A 21,949-nucleotide genomic window follows, 5' to 3' on the forward strand; every position below is an offset into this window, starting at 1 on the left:
CTGGGGGGATCCTACGGATACTGGGTGCAACGGGAAAGTTCTGGCATGGGATCCCTATTCTAAAAGGTTCTAAAAGTTCTGGGATGGGATCCCTATACTACAGTCGTTTCTTTTCATTTGTAAATAAAAGGTCTTAAGTTTGATTCTCGCCAAAGATGAATTTAAACAAAATTATTGCTAGCCTATTGTGAGGGTAAGTCCACCTCCTTCACTTTACCATAGATAATATCGTTTGATAAAAAAAAAAGAAAAAAAAAGTTCCAACACGTTGGGAAAAAAAAAAAAAATTCCAACACGTTGAATCAAGTTTGTGGTTGATGTTGTAAAGTAGGTTTGCCATGTCATAAGTGCCATGAAATGAAATACTAAGACATGTCATGTGTGGCCGAAATCTTCACTCGTCAATCCTCTTGACTTTTCATGTGAAGCTTGGATTTTTTTTTTTTCAAGGGTTTGAGAACATATTACGAGCACCTCATACTCATACGTAGGAGGGAGTTGTGGTAGGTAAATTATATACACATGCATGCATGTAAGATCAAACAATAAAACTCAAAATATTACATACCACCATTGATCACTAGAAAGATTTGAAAATAAATTCTCTCACTAGAAGTCGAAAAAGGAACCCATCTGTCACAAACATGAATTATGAGGGCCATCCGCTCACATATCCTCCCCACACCCAGTGAGCACCATGACGCCTCACAGCCAACACTTAATCTCCGAAACACCAAATAACAACACATCACTTGTCCTCCTCAATCAACCACATTTGATGAAATCAACCCTCAACACCGACATGCACAACATCAACGTAAAACCCAGCCACTGAACTGGCCCAAGCAGAACTCCCTACCAACTTTTCGGGGAAGAGAGACGGCCAGAAGATGAACTCCTTATTCTAGAAAAGTTAAAAATGAGAAAGAAATACGGGTAGAACCCCCCGATCGAACTGGGTTAAGAAGTGAGATTTTCTCCCTTCTTATTTCTATCCCCTTCCCTTCCTTTCTCTCACACTTTGTCTTTTATCTTTTATCCTTATAAAAAAAAACTATATAAAATGTTGATATGATTTAATCGTAACTTTGGAAAGACCAGGGTTTCATCTACCATCTGAGTCCACGACACGTAGCCTCACACATGAACCTGGTACAATACAAAATGTATAACATGTTCACGGGAGAAATTCGTTAGTTGTAATGTTGCTTTTGGGCTTGGGCTTTATTGACGTTTGTTGCCAAGTTGCCATGGTGATTTTAATCTGATTGCCGTATTACGCACCCCGCAAAACACAGATCCGAACTTACATTTCTCCGCTGCAGGCTGCACTGCACAATCACCTTCCTCACTTTCTCCCCCTCCTCGTCGTCGTCATCTTCTTCTTCTCCGTCGGTAAGAGGTTGGATCTCACGACCTTGATTGATTTTGTATTTTGGTAAATTTTGTGTACAGTAATTGCTTTGCATTCCAAATCTGTGGTTTTCAAATGCCTTTGATCTGCTTCATTTTTCTTGCGTTTTATCGGTGGGAAATCGGTGTGGGAAGTTTAGGGTTCTACTGCATCGCTTGAGATTCCGGTGATTACGGTGTAGATCTTAGGTTGATCTTTTTGTTTGATTTTGTCTTGCCTCTTTTACATTGCGTGATTTGATGAAATACAGTTTCAATTGTGATTTTTCTTTCAAGAATTCTCTAATTTTGCTACCCCATCTGATAGTATTGCATTTATTCATCAATGTTTAGGAGTAACGATTAGGTTGCAAATTGTGAGGAGGTATAATTTGTTGGATCGGATTAACAAACTTAGTTTAGTCGGATTTTGGAAATTTTTAGTTTGTTGTGTGAAATTGCCTCTCAATTCTGTTGTAAATAAATAATTAGAGGTGCAATGACTAGATCCCATGCAACCGAGTTTGGATTTGAGCCTTTTGATTCGTATAATTGAGCTACTGATTTTGAAGGTACACATAATTGGTGTCTCACTTGGTGTTGAGTTCTGTTCGCATGCATGCACATGTGATTTGGAATGATGCAAACATTGTGGGAGAGCACGATGTTTTGTTTTGTTCTGTTTCATACTTGTGGTTAATTTTGGTTTTGTTTGTGATTATTATTCTTAATTTTATGACATTCGTGAGATTTTTCATGTTTAAGGTGTGCCCCTGCTATCTTTGTTACTGCCTTTGAGTTGGTGGCTGTCGATAATCTTCGAGTTAATCAAGATGGTAATATATTCAAACGTTTCTTCTCAGTTTTCCATTTAATTTTTTAGAGTGATGATCTTAGTGGGATAATGATAATATGTCTTTGGTAATTGGTGTTAGTATAGTGCATGCATTTTACCACTCAATATGAAAAGGTATTGTGGATGCAAACATAACTGAAGATGCTGAAACAAAATATAAGAGTTCAATTTATGGGTAACTGCATGAAGTTAGTAACTTTGTAATACATCGCGTTGTTAAAATGTATAAATTTTGCTTTCTTGGAATACCTCTTCTCATTCCCCCCTTTATTTGTAATTCAGGTTGTGCTTGCTGCTTCCATTATAAGCAAGTCTGGGAAAGGTGAGTTCTGTGCATATTTTCTTATTCTCCTGTGAATGGCTGGTGCTTCAAAAGAACAGTTCTTGACTTTTTTTGTTTGTCTATTCCTAGTTCACATGAGGAACTCTTAAGAATTGAGGATTGATTAAATATAAGAATGACACTGATTGAATTAGGGATTTGATGAACCCGTAAAGTGGTTTGAGTTGTGTCTCATGTCCAAGTGCAGTAAGATTAAACCAGACGTTAACAGTGGTCTTTTGTTTCATTTTGATTCAAGACTTTTGTATCATCTTGGTGATGGATCGAGACAGTGGATTTCTTTGGATCTCTCCTTAGAGGAGCTAGGTTGGGAAGCTGTAGGAATGGCAGATATTCAGGCTTCTATTTTCTGTTTTAAAATTGTTGTACTTTTGGCTGAGCTGATATAACATGCGCATTCTTGTTACTTGATTTAAATATGTACTCAGTAGATCCTACTTAAAGTTTAGAAGATGTTTTCACAGACAGTTTCCATCTGTAGCAGGAACTGGCAGTGATCCATTCACTTTTTTTCTTATGGATGAGTTGTTATAACATATGCATTCTTATCCTTTAGCTACACAGTAAAGACTACGGAATGTTTAGTAGAGTTTTCACGTGTTTATGTGTTCCATCTATATCAGAAGCTGTCAGTGACCCATTTACTTTCGTTTTAACTTGACTTGCTAATAACTGAATTGTTGAAATAGTGCATATTATTGGAGTTGTTACAGTTATTGTCTATAATTGGTTTTTTATCTTTATTGTGCAGTGCTTGTATCTAGACAATTTGTGGATATGTCTCGTATAAGAATTGAAGGTCTTCTTGCGGCTTTCCCTAAGTTGGTTGGCACTGGCAAACAACATACTTATGTCGAGACAGAAAATGTGCGCTATGTTTACCAGCCAATAGAAGCTTTGTTCTTGGTACTTGTTACGAACAAGCAGAGCAATATACTGGAAGATTTGGAGACTTTGCGGCTACTCTCTAAACTTGTATCCTTTTTTCTCTGGCATATGAATATTTTCATCTTCCATTGGTGACTTAACTTCTTGGACCCGTGAACCATTACTGATTTTGCAGAATTATTAATTTGTTCCATAATCATGAATGCTAAACAATGTTTGCATGGATCTAGATCCCATTTTTTGTTTTGATTCATTTGCTGATGCCTTCATTTTAACATTCTCCTACTACACTCGGGAACCATGATCTATGTTGCTTATCCCAATTCATGTTACTTGGAAATCTTGTTCTTCAAAACTGGTCTCTCGACATGCCATGATGTGTGAAGAAAAAAAGTTAAAATGTTAAAAAGTATAAAGCTCGAACTAGGGCCAAAGTATGTACGATATCTTTTAGCCATCTATGCGCTTGTATGCAAGTGCTTATGCTTTTATGTATGCAAGTGCTTAAGCTTTTATGTATGCAAGTGCTTAAGCTTTTATGTATGCAAGTGCTTAAGCTTTTATGTATGCAAGTGCTTATGCTTTTATGTATGCATGCATGTTCCTTCAAGTTATGCCCAAGCAACCCAAGTAATAATTGTAACTGGTGCATGGCGATCCCATTGGCAAATTTCGGCCATGAGTTGTCTTTGCCTTTTCCTATTCTGTAGATTTGTGTTAAATAAATGTTGGAAAGAACTGCTGAGTTGATTCCTTAATTGTTTTTAGGCACCTGAATACTCTTTGTCCCTAGATGAAGAGGGTGTATGCAAGACAGCTTTTGAGTTAATTTTTGCTTTTGATGAAGTCATCTCTCTTGGGCACAAGGAAAACGTGACTGTTGCACAGGTGAAGCAGTACTGTGAAATGGAGAGTCATGAAGAGAAACTGCACAAGCTTGTGATGCAGAGCAAGATCAATGAAACCAAGGATGTTATGAAGCGGAAGGCTAGTGAGATTGACAAAAGCAAGGTATTTGTTTAGGGTCTTGTGATTGTTCCTTTACTAGTTTAGTGCTTTGCATAGTTATCTAGTCTTGCAAGCCTCCGGTTTCATAATACTGTGTCATATTTACTGCAGATTGATAGGGGCAGAGCTGATAAAGGCGGATATATGTCTTTACAGTCAATGGGATCTGGGAGAATTGAGAGTGCGTTTAGTGAGATGAGCATATCCAGTAGTGGAAGTGGCTTTGGAGGTGGTTCTGGTTTCGGATTGAGTACTGATATTGACTCATTTTCCACAAAGACCAAAGGTTTGTGTTTATTGTCTGCCTGAATTATGTAGTCCATTCTGAAATCAATGAGTTGTGGTGATGGTGGTGTGTAGTCTGTGATTTGAAATTCCTGTTTGATTATGATGTGCATAAACTTGTGATCTAGTTCCTTGATGATAATTAAAATGCTGCATTTGGTAAAGCTCGTATTATATAGTCTGTTTAAGAAAACATTATAAGTTCATAATGTGCAAGGTTGCTTTTGGCCGCCATTGTACCTTTTACAGTGGATTGAGCAGTTATATTGTATAACTAAGACCTATTTTCACCATGTACACTTCTGACGTCGGACAACCAAACTTGATTTATTTATCCTACTAGCAATAGGATTTAAGCTAGTTAATTAGGACTGAGCTTTTAGTTTCTTTAGAAGGATTAGGAGTTGAAGGCTATATAAAGCCCAGTTCTACTTTGTTTCTTTATTCAATCTGGTGGATTCCAGAGCCTGTGCTCTTGGTGTGTTTTAAGTTTTTGACGCTGGTCTAAGGGTTTTCTGATTATTGCTCTGCATTTACTTCCATCCTCAGGTCGTCCACCTTCGTCTGCTACTGCTCCTCCAAAGGGTTTGGGTATGCAGCTGGGAAAATCACAAAGGACCAACCAATTTTTGGAGTCCTTGAAAGCAGAGGGAGAGGTGATTCTTGAAGATGTACAGCCAAAAGCAGGCCAGTCTAAAACAGCTGCCCCACCTCTAACTGATCCTGTCACTTTGAATGTTGAAGAGAAACTTAACGTAACCCTTAAACGTGATGGTGGATTGAGCAACTTTGATGTTCAGGGGACATTATCTCTGCAAATTCTTAACCAGGAAGATGCATATATCCAAGTCCAGGTATTTCATCACTATCCATCATATATTACCATGGGCACAATCGCACAATTTAGGTAGTATCATTGCAGCATTCATAATGATGTGTCATGTGTTTAAGTCACATATCTGGCAGTTGCCTTATTTGAAGACTAGGTTTCCTTTGAATCTGATAGAAACTTCACACTGATGTCCTTGCTGTTGGAGACTTCTAGAGATATGCCTATTTAGAATGTTGTCCTTTGAAACTTGTTTTCATTCTGATTTGTGGCAAATCTAGAGTGGTGATCTGTTTTTGGTTGCGCTTAATAAGCTTGTAGGAGTAGGTCCAATGTTTTGTGTCACTGAAATGTGTTTTGTGACTGTCTTTTTTTCATTTTTTTCTTTTTTCAGATTGAAACTGGTGGAAATCCTGGCATCCTTTTCAAAACACACCCTAACATGAACAAAGAGCTATTCTCCAATAATAACATTCTAGGCCTAAAGGATACGTCTAGGCCTTTTCCTACTGGTCAAACTGGTGATGCAGGAGGTGTTGGTCTTTTGAGATGGAGAATGCAGACTTCAGATGAGTCAATGGTGCCCCTAACAAGTGAGTTCAATTATCTCATCATCGTGTTGTATGATTTATCTCGTGTGCCCTGACCGTTATTTATCAATCTATCTCCGTTGCAGTCAACTGTTGGCCCACTGTTTCTGGGAATGAAACTTATGTCAACATTGAGTACGAGGCTTCTGAGATGTTTGATCTGAGAAATGTTGTTATCTCGGTACCTCTTCCAGCTGCGAGAGAGGCTCCACGAGTAAACCAGATTGAAGGTGAATGGAGGTAAGAAAATTCATCTTATTTTTTCTTGTTTACTCTGCTTTTGGAACCTAAAATTACAGCTACACATAACTGAATGTGGTTATTATCCTATGTGAATGTAGAGGGGTTATTTTCTGATTGCTACCTTACATTAAACAATCATGATCCTAGGAAGTATAAAAAAACATGGGCTGGCCTAGTTGCATTAATAGGAAGGAAGAAAACTTTTTAATAAACTTCTTGGTGGAAGTTCCCAGGAATAATAGGTAGGTCTGATGCCTACTGGAAAGGACATTTGTATTGTTTCGCGTAAATAATCCTTTTGTATAGATGTTGGGCACAGATACTAAAATGGAATGGAGCCGGAAGTAATGCCGAATGTCCCTGCTTCCATGTGACAGGATGGTTTTCCTCATGGAGCACAAGGATTTGAACATTCTATGCTTCTTTGGAATTTATATTGCTTAAATTTGATATCACAATTGTATTACAGATATGATGCCAGGAATTCAACGTTGGAGTGGTCCATACTTCTTGTAGATAACTCGAACCGCAGGTCTGTAAATGCTGGACTGATTCTTTTGGGCTGTTACATATTCTTTATGAACTAATATTAATGCAATTGTTATCCTTCTTGAATACTTGGCAGTGGGTCATTGGAGTTTGTTGTTCCCCCAGCAGACCCATCTGTATTTTTCCCCATTTCTGTGTGCTTCTCTGCCACCGAGACATTCAGTGACCTGAAGGTACAACTGCTGATACTTTGTTGATTCCATTGTCTTATACTTTGCTCCTTGTGATGGACTTAAAGAACCTCGTTCTATAAGTATAACTACTTGATTCCTCTGTGGATGTTTTACTTCTAGACTCGGTGAAGTATTATATAATGCTCTAACTTCTATCACACTGCCAAGAACTCACTGCTTCACACACCACTAACACATAGGCATGAGCCGTCGATTGCTTTGAACCTGATGTTATGCCATTACCATCAGCTGCGTCTGACCTACTTTGAGTAGCATTTAGGGTAGTGGATATGAAAGAATTTAATTGAAGATGGTGACGTTTAATCCTTTTTGCACAGGTTTTGAACATTATACCTCTGCAAGGTACAGCCGCTCCCAAGTTTTCTCAAAGAACGCAGTTGATCACGGAGAATTACCAAGTGGTGTGATAGTGTATCTGCAACCTTATTGTTGGAATGGATTAAATTCTGAAACTAGCAGGTTTCATTTTTTGGTGTTTTATTTTCCATTAAATTTGAGATGAAGGGATGCCAGACTTTGATATAATTTTTTTTTTATAATTTGAAGCTATGAAATGTTGTTATATAAACTACAATCTTGATAGTGAATGTATCTGCCAGAATTTGGGTACAATAATTAAAGGTGCAAATTCTTTCATGTTATCAAGTGCTAGACAAGAATCGAGACCTAGAGACCAAGAGCGGGTGATGAGTCTGACATTGAAGTCTTGCTTTGGTGTTATTCATATTAACTGAAATTGACATGATACTTAGGTACTGGTGTGATGCCCTGTTGAATGCAAGTATTATTTCTTGTTATATTGAGCCAACTCCAAGGACTTTCTCAAAGTAACCATTCAGTTAGAAAACAAAGCCAAAGCTAAATGTGTCATCACATAAAGAAATGATGCCCTCTTTTTGTCCTCCTCCTATACACTCTTGTTTAATCATAACCATTGTTTTCGTTTGATTTATTCAATTTGTTGGACAAAAATGAAAGGGTTTTGATCACAAATGGTTCCTAAAATTAATCATCACCATCAAGATGGTTCCTGAAATTAAAAATCAATTGATGTAGTCTTTGAAAATAAGTGTCGCAAATCAATGTGGTCATTCTGTTGTAATTATGTTAAAAATTCTGTTAAGTGTTGATGTGGCACATAAATAGGTCCCATAAGTCATTTTTTTCTCACAAATGATTATTGAAATTGACCCGCGACATCTTGGCCACTTAGGCCATCTCCAATGGATAAGGTCATAGGGCTATATGCTATGTTTTAGTCCAAAATAGAATAAAACCCTTCTTCAATGAAGTCTGGGCCAAAAGAAAGGGGACCCACCAGACCAAACTTAAGCCCTTTGGCCATTGGGCTGGGCATTTTAAGCTAGCCAACCAACCCGTTTGAGAGGCCCAAGCTGTCAACAACCTACTTGCTAGCTGACATCAGCTAGCCGTTGGATTTTGAATTTTTTTTAGGATGAAATTTATAAAAAAAATTCTAATTATTTTTCTATAAATACCTAAACTATTTATACTGTAACATCCCACATCGCCCAAGGGAGTGATTCTTAAATGTATATTCCCATTCTTACCTAGCAAAAGGCCTTTTGGGAGCTCACTGGCTTCGGGTTCCATCAGAACTCCGAAGTTAAGCGAGTAGCGCACGAGAGCACTTCCATGATGGGTGACCAATTGGAAAATTCTCGTGGGAGTTCCCAGAAACAAAACTGTGAGGGCGTGGTTGGGGCACAAAGCGGACAATATCGTACTACGGTGGTGGAGCGAGCCCAGGAAGTGATCCATCCCGGGCCGGGATGTGACAAATTGGTATCAGAGCCTAACCCTGGCTGTGGTGTGCCGACGAGGACGTCGGGCCTCTAAGGGGGGGGTGGATTGTAAGATCCCACATCGCCAAGGGGAGTGATCCTTATATGTATATTCTCATCCCTACCTAGCACGAGGCATTTTGGGAGCTTACTGGCGTTGGATTCCATCGGAGCTCCGAAGTTAAGCAAGTAGCGCGCGAGAGCAATCACATGATGGGTGACCCACTGGGAAGTTCTCGTGTGAGTTCCCAGAAACAAAACCGTGAGGGCGTAGTAGGGGCCCAAAGTGGACAATATCGTGCTACGGTGGTGGAACGGGCCCGTGATGTGGTGTACCCGGGCTGGGATGTGACAAAATGGTATCAGAGCCAATCCCTGGCCAGAGGTGTGTCGATGATGACGTCGGGCCCCTAAGGGGGTGGATTGTAACATCCCACATCACTTAAGGGAGTGATCCTTAAATGTATATTCCCATCCCTACCTAGCACTAGGCCTTTTGGGAGCTCACTGGCTTCGAGTTCCATCGGAACTCCGAAGTTAAGTGAGTAGCGCACGAGAGTATTCCCATGATTGGTGACCCACTGGGAAGTTCTCGTGTGAGTTCCCAGAAACAAAACCGTGAGAGCGTGGTTGGGGCCCAAAGTGGACAATATCGTGCTACGGTGGTGGAACGGGCCCGAGATGTGGTGGACCCGGGCCTGAATGTGACATATACACCATTTCTTACATCATTTTCACCTTTCCATATTATCTTACCTCATTTTATTTCAATTCTTCACATTATTTAAACTCCTAATTTGTTGTAATCTTTAATATGTAAGTTGTTGTAGTTTTAATATTTAAGTTGTTTTTGTTTTAATATTTAAGATGTTGTATTTCAATTAAATTGTGATCTTTGAATTAATGTCTAAGTTGTTAACATGCATGTATTATAATATTTAATAACATGAAACTTAAACAACATTTAACGACATGTGTAACACGAAATCCTATCCGAAAAATTATTGAGATTATATAAAGATAAGAAATCTAGAGGCTTATTCATGACGAACGGTACTCAAAATATGTCCAATGACTTTATTTTAATATGGTAGTTTAATTCAATTAACCAATAAAATTAAAAGAAAACTACTGAAAATGGCTTGAAAATTTTGAGTTTTAACGATAAGGAAAAAATAAAGGGTAAAGTGAATAGTACTAGGATTGACTTTTTAGTGTAAAAATCTGGTTTTTCGTTAAAGTGAACAGTAACAGAATTTTTTCGTTAAAGTTCCCTAAAATTAAAGGACAAACTTAATATAATAAATTATTGAGGGGGCTAAAAATGTCCACTTGGACTCTGAATTGACTTGTGCTGGCCGACACCTGAAGGGTGATGAAGCCATAAAGTGTAGTGTAGTGCAAATATGATGTGAATTAATTTAAACCTAAATGTTCATAGTCAAAAGAGTGGGGTGTGCGGGATTCAACCAATTTCACACGTGATGTCAGAGCATAAGACAATATAGTAAATAGGATGAGGGTTATACCACTGAAGATAGCCATTTCCTGAGATTTGTTAGAATCCTCGTTTACACGTAAGCATTACTACTAAACCTAGAAGGGTGACAAACAAAGTTAAGTGGGTCAGCAAAACAACGTTTGTAAGAAACCTTTATTTCCGAACATAGTAACCCCTCGCTGTAAAACAAGTATAGTTTCCATAAAACATACTACGTAAGTATGTAACAAAAGTACAACAACAATATAACCAGAAATATGCCAAGTCATGATATATCAAATGTCGCAGTAATATAATCATGTGATAATCAAGTATAACTAAGTGCTCATCCATCTAAGCTGACACACGAGTTCGTAGAGATAATTTTTGACACGAATAGGACTAGGTGTAATCAATACGCTCTAGTACTACGATCACGTGAAGACTGGTGCCGAAGCACGATCACATATAAGTCGGAATTGCCTAATGCAATCTGTACGATAGGATTGGCACCTAACTTGGATCAAAGGCGAGCGAACGGTGCGGATGTGAACATACACGTGAAGGACTGGCCTTGCCCCTGGGGCGAGTACTAACACCAGGGTGCAACAATGATGAGCATGTACAAATATGTATGCATGTCATGACAGTAATATCCCAACCATATAGCAGAATTTATCACATTTAATATCACAATAACGATACTTGGCAATATAAGTGTAATAATGGAGTAAATACGCATTTATGGAAACTATAACTATGTATAGATATAAAAACAAACTGCCCATTCACAATACATCGTAGCCTATGAACCTTGCCTGACCCCGTACGCCATCGTGATACGTTTCCCCTATATGTGAAATTACTAATTAACTTAGTTTAATAACACATAAATGGAAACTTAAATAAAACCTCCGTAGATTGCTCAAACATAGGGTTTGAATATATGAAATCGATCTACTCGACATCACGGACCTACACAATTGACAGAAGGTCAACCAGAGGCCGGATGCGTCACCATGCGCCGACTAAGGCACGGCCATACGTGCCACCACGCACAGGTAAGGCCCTGACATCCGTCAGGAATATTTTGTCAGTTTGACATAATATTCAGTTAAATAACTTATAGAGTTTAACGACATTACCTGATGCCGTTAGAATATTCAATTGTCTTTTCTTGTGGTCCTTGCCGGCCGCCACCATTCACCGCAGTCTGAACTTGTCGGAATCTAGAAATTTTCGTCGGTTTCTAGGTAAAATTTCAAACCTTCATATCTTCTTCATTTCTTAACCATTTTTCACAAAATTTATATGGAAATGAAGCTTATGAAGTGTAGAACCAGTTTATACCTTTTGGAAGTCCAAAAATGGACAGGAAAATGCCTAAAATTGGCTCGATAGGTTCGGCAAAAAACTCAACTTCTTGAAACCGGGTTGTTTCACGTCAACTCTTCATCAAACCTTGACTAGGACCTTTAGGGAGTTGAGTAGGAGTTTCCTCGAGTCGTAAAACGCCATGACTCGGTTTGAAAATTATCGACCCAAAACTCACTGAGTTAGAGCTTCTAAGTTGGTGAGTCAAAACTCAACCATTCTTGAAACTAGTTGCATGGTTGTGTTCCTGGGGTCGAGATGAGTTCAATGGTATGGTTTTCAAGTCACGTTGGTAGGGTTTGTTGTTTGTTTGAGAGAGTTGCAGAGTGAGAGTGCTTTTGGGGAGAAAGAGAAGGAAGAGAGAGAGAGAGAGTGATCTCTGCAAACTGATTGGGGAAGAGAAACATGAGAGTGAAATCTAATTGGTGAGGGAAAAAGAGGGGAAGCAATTGATTGGGTGGTGAGGAGGGATTCAAGGAAAAAACAAAAGTTTGATTGGTTGTTTGTGTGAATAAAGGGGGACCGGATCCACCAATTAGGGAATGGATTGGTGGATTTTGTACAATTTTTAATGTACAAAATCTGTTTCCCTACAGTGTTTCAAACATTGATCATTTGTACGCGTGTGTACAAAAATACCTGTGGTTAACGTACTTTAACGGGGCGTAACCTTTTCGTTACAGATCCAATTCGAGTCTAACACGCGCTCATGCGTTCGTAGCAACGAGTACTAATTTAGTACGAAACTAGGAAAATGAAATTGAAAGCTGAATGTTATATTAATGTTCATGTGTAAGATTATGAGAATGTTGCAAGGAAATTAAAGGGTGAGGCACAAGACAATAAATTGGTGATTAACTCTATGTCGGTTACCGAAAAGATATGAAGAAAGGAGAAGGCAAAGAAGAAGAAAAAAAAAAGGGCCAACCATTACCATTTCAATATGGCATTAAGGCTTATCAATGACCATTATTCAGAGGGTTATGGGGATTGGCATTAACATATTAATAATGGGTTGATGAATGGCCATTATTCAAGAAGAAGAATATGAAGGGAGGTTGGGTGTGGCAGCAGCTTATATAATCTCCATTTGATTGTTTTCCAAGGGGACCTCGGCTCTTTCATAATTTTAGACTTTTCTTTTTCTGTTTAGTTTATGGAGAACTAATCTCCCTAGCTAAGGCTAGGGGGGAAACCTATATTACAATTATGTAGTTTTATTATTTCGATTCTATTTCGGAGTTTTAATGTCAGTTTTACATTGTAGATTTTCAACAGAATTTCTTATTTATTCTATTTTCGGATTGATGAATGTTGGTTATGATTCATAGGTTTAATCATGTTTTTCCTACAGTTGTGTTTCACATTCATGCTTTTAGTGAATTGAATAAATTAGTAGATTGGTACGATTTTGACGGAGTAATTTCTTAATATTTTGTTGCCGTAGGTACAAATAATATTTGAGATTATTTCTATAAGAAATTGAATGGGCGTTTTGTTTTGAATATCTACAATGAAAATCACTTTTCAAGAAGTTTTATATGAGGAAAACTTAATTGCTATATTTTCCGGTTGAGATTACTTGTTGTTGGTATCTCAGTTGAGTTATAAAAAGGAATCGAAATAGTGAAATTGCATAGTTGTATGCAGGTGGAACCCTGATACTTTAGTATTTTTAATTGTTGAACTTTTCTTCTATAAGTTACATCTCATTCGATATTGTTCTTTGTTTTAGTCTTGATAATTATGCATTCTTTTTCAACGCTCTTTGAGGAATACGACACTCGGACTTTGAGTTTATACTACTACGCGACACCTGCACTTGGGTTTAGCAAGCAATTTTTTGGCGCCATTGCTAAGGGAGCGATTTGGCGAGAAGCGCAGAATTTTCCCCCACCCAGTACACTCTTTCCATTTATTTCTATTTATTTGGTTGTTGTTTGCGTTTTAGTTTTATTTGTATTTTTTTATTATTTATTTTTACTCTGTTTTCTTTCTTAAATTTTCATGCGATATCGTGATCACTGAGGCAGATTTGCTAAGCGTCCAGAAACTAAAATTGAAACTTTGTTTGGAGATCTTTTTGATAGTGATAGTGAGTCTGTCAACATGGCTGACTGTGCAGTTATTGAAGGCGAGGGAAACCTTCCCCCCAGAACATTAAAAGACTATTTGCATCCAACTCGTGTTGCATCTCTTTCATGCATTGTTTTTCCTGCTAATATGCCAAATTATGAATTTAAATATGGAATGATTAATCTTTTTCCTATTTTTCATGGTTTAGAAAATGAAGATCCTTATGTGCATGTTAAGGAATATGAGGATGCTGTTAGTACTTTTTATAATATTGCACATGATCAATTGGATGGAGTGAGATTAAAATTTTTTCCATTCTCTTTAAAAGACAAAGAAAAAAGTTGGTTGTATGCATTAAAGGCTAGGTCTATTCGTTTGTGGTCTGAAATGACTGATGAATTTTTTCAAAATTTTTTTCCGGATCATAAGACTACACGGCTTTAAAGCAACAAAATTCTACTTTTTCTCAAAAAGAGAGTGAATCATTGCATCAAACATGGGAAAGATTTAAGAATCTTTTGAATTTGTGCCCACATCATGGTTTTGAAGACTGGCGTCATTTACGAGGGTCTCCTCTCTTGAGATTGTCAATTTCTTGAATCTATGTGTAATGGGGAATTTATGTCAAAAGAACCCGACGATGCTTTAGAGTTTCTAGATCAAATTGCTAAAAAAACCCATCAATGGAAAGGTCCTAACCCACTTGAGAGCACTGATCGCTCTAAACCTTCCACATCTTCTAGTAGTAAAGGAATTTATCAGTTGAGGGAAGAAGATGAATTGAAAGTAAAATATGATAATCTTGCCAAAAAGGTAGCTGCATTAAAATTTGGAAAATCTAATATACCTCAACAAGTTTATCAGTCTGATGTTGATCAAATTTGCGATGTTTGTTGTGAGATTGGTCACTCCACTAAAAATTGTCAAATGTTGCAGGAAATGAAAGGAATTTATGAAGAACGATGTGCTGCCATTGGAAGCTATCAGAAACAATATACTCCTTTTCCAGAGGCATACAATCTAGCAACCAGAAATCATCCTAATTTACGTTGGAGAAATGACTCGTACCCTCAGGTAAGTGCTCCTAACCACCAATTTTCTGCTCTTAATTCGTTTCAACATAAACAATCATATGTAGATCCTGTTCAAGCATTAGGTCAAAAGTTTGATTCATTGTTTAGTCAACTTGTTGAGGAAAACAAAGAAATAAAGAGTTAACTTTCGAAATTAACTAACTCTATGTCGGTTAATGAAAAAGGAAGATTTCCTGCAAACACTCAAGCTAATCCTAAAGGTGTTAATTCAATTGATACTGAATTTGAGCATGCTAAGTCTGTGTTTACTCTTAGGAATGGTAAAATAATTGATACGACACCTCTACTTGATGAGGTTGAGAAAACTAAAAGTAATGATAAACTTGACAAGCTCAAAGAATTTAAAAATGACAAGGAATATCATGTGCCTGTACCTTTTTCAAAAGCTTTACAACCCTTAAAGAAAGCTGTTTATAACTTTGATATTCTTGAGCTTTTTAAGCAAGTAAAGATAAATATTCCTTTGTTAGATGCTATTAAGTAGGTTCCCGCTTATACTAAATTTTTGAAAGACTTGTGTACTTATAAAAGAAAGCATAATATGAAGAAAACTGCATTTTTAGTTGCCCATGTGAGTGCGGTATTGCATAATAAAATTCCACCAAAATATAAAGATCCAGGAAGTCTTACTTTGTCTTGTGTCATTGGAAATAATTTTATTGATCGTGCTTTGCTTGACTTAGGAGCTAGTGTGAACTTACTGCCTTATTCAGTGTATTTGCAGCTAGGTCTTGTTGAATTAAAGCAGACACAAGTAAAACTGCAGTTGGCAGATCGTTCTATTAAAACTCCGAGAGGGGTTATTGAGGATATGTTAGTCTAAGTAGACAAGTTTTACTATCTTGTTGATTTTATTGTTTTGGATATTGCACCTTTCTAGACTCTGAAAATCATATTCCTGTCATTTTAGGACATTCTTTCTTAGCTACATGTGATGCTAACATAAGTGGCAGGAGTGGGATAATGAAACTTTGTTTTGGAAATATGACAATGGAGGTTAACATTTTTAATGTTTTCAGGCAACCACATGGAGATGATGAATGTGAGGTTGTAAATTTTATTTCGACTACAATGCATGGACAGTTTGAGAAGACTCAAATTGAGGATGATTTAAAACTTTTTCTTTTGAATCATGATGCACAAAATGATACTAAAATAACTGAAATTGCTGCTATCTTTGATTCTTGTCAGGTACAAGAAGCAAATAGATGGAGACCTAAGTTTGAAGAATTTCCACCACTATCAAAAGTCATACCATCTAGTGTGGAGGTGCCCAAATTAGAGCTCAAGCCGTTACCGACAGGTGTGGAGGTGCCCAAATTAGAGCTCAAGCCGTTACCGACAGGTCTTAAGCATGCATTTTTAGGGCCAGATGACACTTTCCCTGTGGTAATCTCTTCCGAACTCAACTCTTCGCAGGAAGGTAAGTTAATTAAGGTTTTGACTGCCCATAAATCTTCCATTGGATGGACTCTTGCTGATATAAAAGGAATTAGTCCTCTTGTATGCACACACAAAATATTTTTGGAAGATGGTGCTAAACCATCTCGGGACCCACAACGTAGGTTGAACCCTAACATGAAAGAAGTTGTCAAAACAGAGGTTTTAAAATTGTGGGTTGTGGGTATCATTTACCCAATTTGACAGTCAGTGGGTGAGTCCTACTCAAGTCGTTCCGAAAAAGTCTGGTTTAACTGTAGTTAAAAATGATAAAAATGAATTGGTTCCTACTAAAGTCCTTTGTAGTTGGCGTATGTGTATTGACTATAGAAAACTTAATCTTGTGACTCGAAAGGATCATTTACCTTTGCCTTTTATAGACCAGACTGGGTATGCATTTTATTGCTTTTTGGATGGTTATTCAGGTTATTATCGAATTGAAATTACCATTGACGATCAAGAAAAAACAACATTTACATGTCATTTTGTTACTTTTGCTTTTCGTAGAATGCCGTTTGGATTATGTAATGCTCCCACTACATTTCAATGCATGCTTAGTAGTTTTAGTGATATGGTGGAGCAATTTCTTGAAGTTTTTATGGATGATATATCTGTGTTTGGTGATTCTTTTGATGATTGTTTGAATAACTTGGAAAAAGTTTTAACACGTTGCCAAGAAAAGAACCTTGTTTTCAATTGGGAAAAATGTCATTTTATGGTTTCATCTGGAATTGTTCTTGGCCACACTATTTCGTCTCGAGGAATTGAGGTTGATATAGCTAAAATTGAATTGATTGCTAAATTGCCTATTCCAAAGACCATTAAAGATGTTAGATCCTTTTTAGGTCATGCTGGCTTTTATAGGAGATTTATCAAGAATTTTAGTTCGATATCTAGACCATTATGTAATCTCTTATTAAAAGATTCTGCTTTTGAATGGACCGATGCATGTCAAATTGCTTTTGATAAATTAATTGGCATGTTAACTTCTGCACCTATCATGCAACCACCTGATTGGACTTTGCCTTTTGAAATCATGTGTGATGCGAGTGATTATGCAATTGGGGCTATGTTGGGGCAACGAAGGGATACTAAACTGTATGTCATTTACTATACAAGTTGAACTTTGAATAGTGCTTAAATGAATTATTCAACAACTGAGAAAGAACTTCTTGCTGTAGTATTTGTTTTGGACAAATTTCAGGCTTATCTTGTTGGTTCTCCTATTATTGTTTATACTAACCATGCAACCCTCAAATACCTTCTTGCTAAGAAGGATGCAAAAGATTGTTTGATTAGATTGATTCTCTTACTCCAAGAATTTGACATCATCATCAAAGACAAAAGGGGGGTAGAGAATGTGGTGGCGGATCATTTGTCTAGATTGGTTTTTGATGATTCTTCTGAACCAACACCCATTAATGATTCTGTTCCTGATGAGCAATTATTTTCTCTTTTAGAATTACCTTGGTTTGCTAACATAGTTAATTTTCTTGCTACAGGTGAAATTCTGATTCACTGGAGTGCGCATGATAGAAAGAAGTTTCTGATGGAGGTACGTAATTTCTTTTGGGATGATCCGTATCTATTTATATATTGTCCTGATCAAATAATTAGGAGATGTGTGCTTGATCATGAAATCAATGCCATAATTTCTTTTTGTCACAATGAGGCATGTGGTGGTCATTTTTCTATTAAAAAGACTGCTGCGAAAATTTTGCAATGTGGATTTTATTGGCCTACTCTTTTCAAAGATACTAATGCTTTCTGTCGAACTTGTGATCATTGTCAAAAGTTGGGTGCCATAACTCGTAGAAATATGATGCCTATGAATCCAATTTTAGTCATTGAGCCATTTGATTGTTGGGGTATTGATTTTATGGGTCCGTTTCCTGTTTCTTTCGGATATCTATATATTTTAGTAGGTGTTGACTATGTTTCAAAATGGGTCGAGGCCGTTCCATGTCGGAAAAATGATCACACAACTGTTTTACGTTTTTTAAAAGAAAATATTTTTTCCCGATTTGGAACACCTCGAGCTATTATCAATGATTGGGGTAAACACTTTTGTAATAAACCATTTGAAGTTTTGATGAAAAAATATGGTATTACTCACAAAGTGGCTACCCCTTATCACCCCCAAACAAGTGGCCAAGTTGAACTTGCCAATCGGGAGATAAAACAAATTTTAGAAAAAACGGTTAGCCCAAATCGCAAAGATTGGTCTATCCGACTAACCGATGCGTTATGGGCTTATTGTATAGCTTTTAAAACGCCGCTTGATATGTCTCCCTATAGACTAGTTTATGGGAAACCTTGTCACTTGCCTGTGGAACTGGAACACAAAGCCTACTGGGCTATTAAGATGTTCAATTTTAACTTAGATGCTGCTGGTTTGAATAGAAAACTTCAATTGAATAAATTGGTAGAAATTAGGAATGAGGCTTATGAAAGTTCTAAAATTTACAAGGAACGAATGAAAGTTTTCCATGATAGAAATATTTTGAGAAAAACTTTTGAGCCTTTGCAGAAAATACTCTTGTATAATTTGAGGTTGCATTTGTTTCCTGGTAAACTTCGTTCTAGATGGACATGTCCTTATGTTGTGAAAAGAGTTTTTCCTTTTGGAGCTGTGAAGGTCGAGGATCTAATGAATGGTAATGTATATAAAGTTAATGGTCAGTGGCTTAAGCCCTTTTTGGAAAGTATTGCCTTGCAGGATGAGACCATTAGTTTTTAGGATCCTGTTTATCAGGACTGATTTCTTTACTCTAGCCCATATTTTCTTTTATTTTTTTGTTTCGTTTGTTTTGTTTCTTTTTCAGTTTATTAATGTGTCACCGATCAGTTGCTGAAAGAATTTCAAAGCCTTCTTAGACCTTCCAGGTGTATTCTTTCCTGAGTCTTTTTCTCCATTTAAATTGCGTGTCTTTCTTGCTTATTATTCTTTTGAATATTAACATTGAGGACAATGTCAGTTTTAAGTTGGGGGGAGTAGAAGTATATTTTACTTGCTTTTGGCGACATGTTGAGTTGTTTTTCATTTTATTTTTATTTTATGTAATTTTCGTCCCTTCCCTTAAAAAAAAAGTCCAATGTAAAAAAAAAAAAAATTGAAAAAAGAAAATTGCATTTTTCTTACTGTTTTTAATTAGATTTTTGTTAGTTTCTCAACCCAATGAGATTGAATTGAACTTCATACATGGTAATTAAGGAAATAGTGAGCATGTTTTAAGTGAGATGCTTTATTCTCTTATTAGCTCTCTCCCTTTTCGATTATTCTTGGAAAAACAATGCACATAGCCATCTTGACGTGAAACTAATGCATGATTTAAAGATTAATATGTGAATCTAGTGATTTTGTGTAGCCTTGTGAGTTTTTGAGCCTATATGATTGAAACATTATACATCAATCACTTTTCATTCTTGTGCGTATGATCTCACAATCACATGTATCTCTAGAACTTGCTTTAAACCTTTCGAACATATTTCAATTCATGTGATAACTTGAAAATGAAGAAGGCATTTAGGATATCCACCATGGCCAAACAAGCTAGTGTCCCTGATACATTATCCCTTAGATAACCATTTGAGCCTAAATAAGCATGTTTTTTCAGGACCCATGTTCTCCTTACCCATAAAGCTTAAATACTATATCCTACCTCAGTCTATGGAAGTTTGTAGAGTGGAAAAGTCTTGAAAGGAAAGGAGTATATGTGTTTGGTATCTAAGCTGGCTCTTGTTTATACTATTTATTTGAAGAAAAAAAAAGAGAAAAAAAAAAAACAATCTTGCTAAAATGAAGTCTAAGACCCAACACAATGAAATTTGGTCTTTAATAGTGAAAAGTGTTCAAGATATTGGTGAAGCCACCGAGGATTCAAGTGACTTTGCAGTCAATTCTTTTCATCATGTGCTCTACTAATTTTCATAGGCTCTTTGTTTTCCCATTCCTTTTTTTTTTTTTTTTACCTTAACCACAAGCCCCATTACAACCTTAATAAAGACCTTTGATTCAAGTAGTCACATGATATTGATAACGAGTTGGTGGACAAGCAAGCATATGACGGCATGTTTTTATGAGATCACTTCAGTGTGACACATTAATTCAAAAATATTGAGTGCATGAGTGTAAATCCTATGAGAGACTCACTTGTTTTCATATTGAGAATTAAAGAAGTTTAGGATCACATTGTTATGGCTATTTCACACACTACACTCCAAGGATATTTGAGAAATCATTGCTAATACTAGAATATTATGGATTCGCTTGCTTTATGCTTATTAAGGTTCTTGATTATTATGTACACTTGAATAAAATGCTTAGAGGGTTATGTAAGGGAAACTGATTTTTCCATGCGACTTTTTGTTTTTGGTTTGGTGCTAGAATATGTTTTCAGTTGCTTGAATTTCTAGAGACTAGCAATAAGCTAGTTGGGGGGTGTGATAATTGCTCAAAAGTGCATGTCTAATGCGCTTTGATTATACCCGTTACATGTTTTTCTCTAGTAATTTATCAAATTTGTGCTTTATCATGTATAACTGGTCAAATAGGTTTTATATCTAATTTGTTTTAATTTTGACTAATGTTATATTAATGTTCATGTGCAAGACTATGAGAATGTTGCAAGGAAATTAAAGGTTGAGGCACAAGACAATAAATTGGTGATTAACTCTATGTCGGTTACCGAAAAGAAATGAAGAAAGAAGAAGGCAAAGAAGAAGAAAAAGAAACGGCCAGCCATTACCATTTCAATATGGCATTAAGGCTTATCAATGACCATTATTCAGAGGGTTATGGGGATTGGCATTAACATATTAATAATGGGTTGATGAATGACCATTATTCAAGAAGAAGAATATGAAGGGAGGTTGGGTGTGGCATCAGCTTATATAATCTTCATTTGATTGTTTTCCAAGGGGACCTCGGCACTTTCATAATTTTAGACTTTTCTTTTTCTATTTAGTTTATGGAGAACTAATCTCTCTAGCTAAGGCTAGGGGGGAAACCTATATTACAATTATGTAGTTTTATTATTTCGATTCTATTTCGGAATTTTAATGTTAGTTTTACATTGTGGATTTTCAACAGAATTTCTTATTTATTCTATTTTCGGATTGATGAATGTTGGTTATGATTCGTAGGTTTAATCATGTTTTTCCTACAATTTTGTTTCACATTCATGCTTTTAGTGAATTGAATAAATTAGTAGATTGGTACGATTTCGACGGAGTAATTTCTTAATATTTTGTTGCCGTAGGTACAAATAATATTTGGGATTATTTCTATAAGAAATTGAATGGGCGTTTTGTTTTGAATATCTACAATGAAAATCACTTTTCAAGAAGTTTTATATGAGGAAAACTTAATTGCTATATTTTCTGGTTGAGATTACTTGTTGTTGGTATCTCAGTTAAGTTATAAAAATGAATCGAAATAGTGAAATTGCATAGTTGTATGCAGGTGGAACCCTGATGCTTTAGTATTTTTAATTGTTGAACT

General features: G+C 36.6%; 1 protein-coding gene and 1 non-coding gene across 2 annotated transcripts; one reads left to right on the forward strand and one right to left on the reverse strand.

Moving 5' to 3' along the window:
• Positions 1–1,236: 1,236 nt before the first annotated feature.
• Positions 1,237–7,813, forward strand: LOC126583289 (coatomer subunit delta-like). Its single transcript, XM_050247625.1, has 12 exons — positions 1,237–1,395; positions 2,158–2,228; positions 2,531–2,570; positions 3,343–3,566; positions 4,248–4,490; positions 4,599–4,773; positions 5,322–5,626; positions 5,996–6,194; positions 6,278–6,431; positions 6,904–6,966; positions 7,060–7,156; positions 7,495–7,813. The coding sequence occupies exons 2-12, from the start codon at positions 2,226–2,228 to the stop codon at positions 7,582–7,584; spliced, it is 1,593 nt and encodes a 530-aa protein (XP_050103582.1). The 5' UTR covers positions 1,237–1,395; positions 2,158–2,225; the 3' UTR covers positions 7,585–7,813.
• Positions 7,814–14,354: 6,541 nt separating this feature from the next.
• Positions 14,355–14,456, reverse strand: LOC126584029 (small nucleolar RNA R71). Its single transcript, XR_007609946.1, has one exon. It is a non-coding gene; the product is annotated as a small nucleolar RNA R71 (small nucleolar RNA).
• Positions 14,457–21,949: the final 7,493 nt, after the last annotated feature.

Source organism: Malus sylvestris, chromosome 9 (assembly GCF_916048215.2).
Source record: "Malus sylvestris chromosome 9, drMalSylv7.2, whole genome shotgun sequence".
Classification (NCBI taxonomy): Eukaryota; Viridiplantae; Streptophyta; class Magnoliopsida; order Rosales; family Rosaceae; genus Malus; species Malus sylvestris.

Excerpts from the sequence above, each read along its gene's own strand:
- LOC126583289 (XM_050247625.1), top strand. Across the intron at positions 5,627-5,995 it reads ATGCATATATCCAAGTCCAG|ATTGAAACTGGTGGAAATCC; the intron begins GTATTTCATCAC and ends TTCTTTTTTCAG. Across the intron at positions 6,195-6,277 it reads GTCAATGGTGCCCCTAACAA|TCAACTGTTGGCCCACTGTT; the intron begins GTGAGTTCAATT and ends TCTCCGTTGCAG.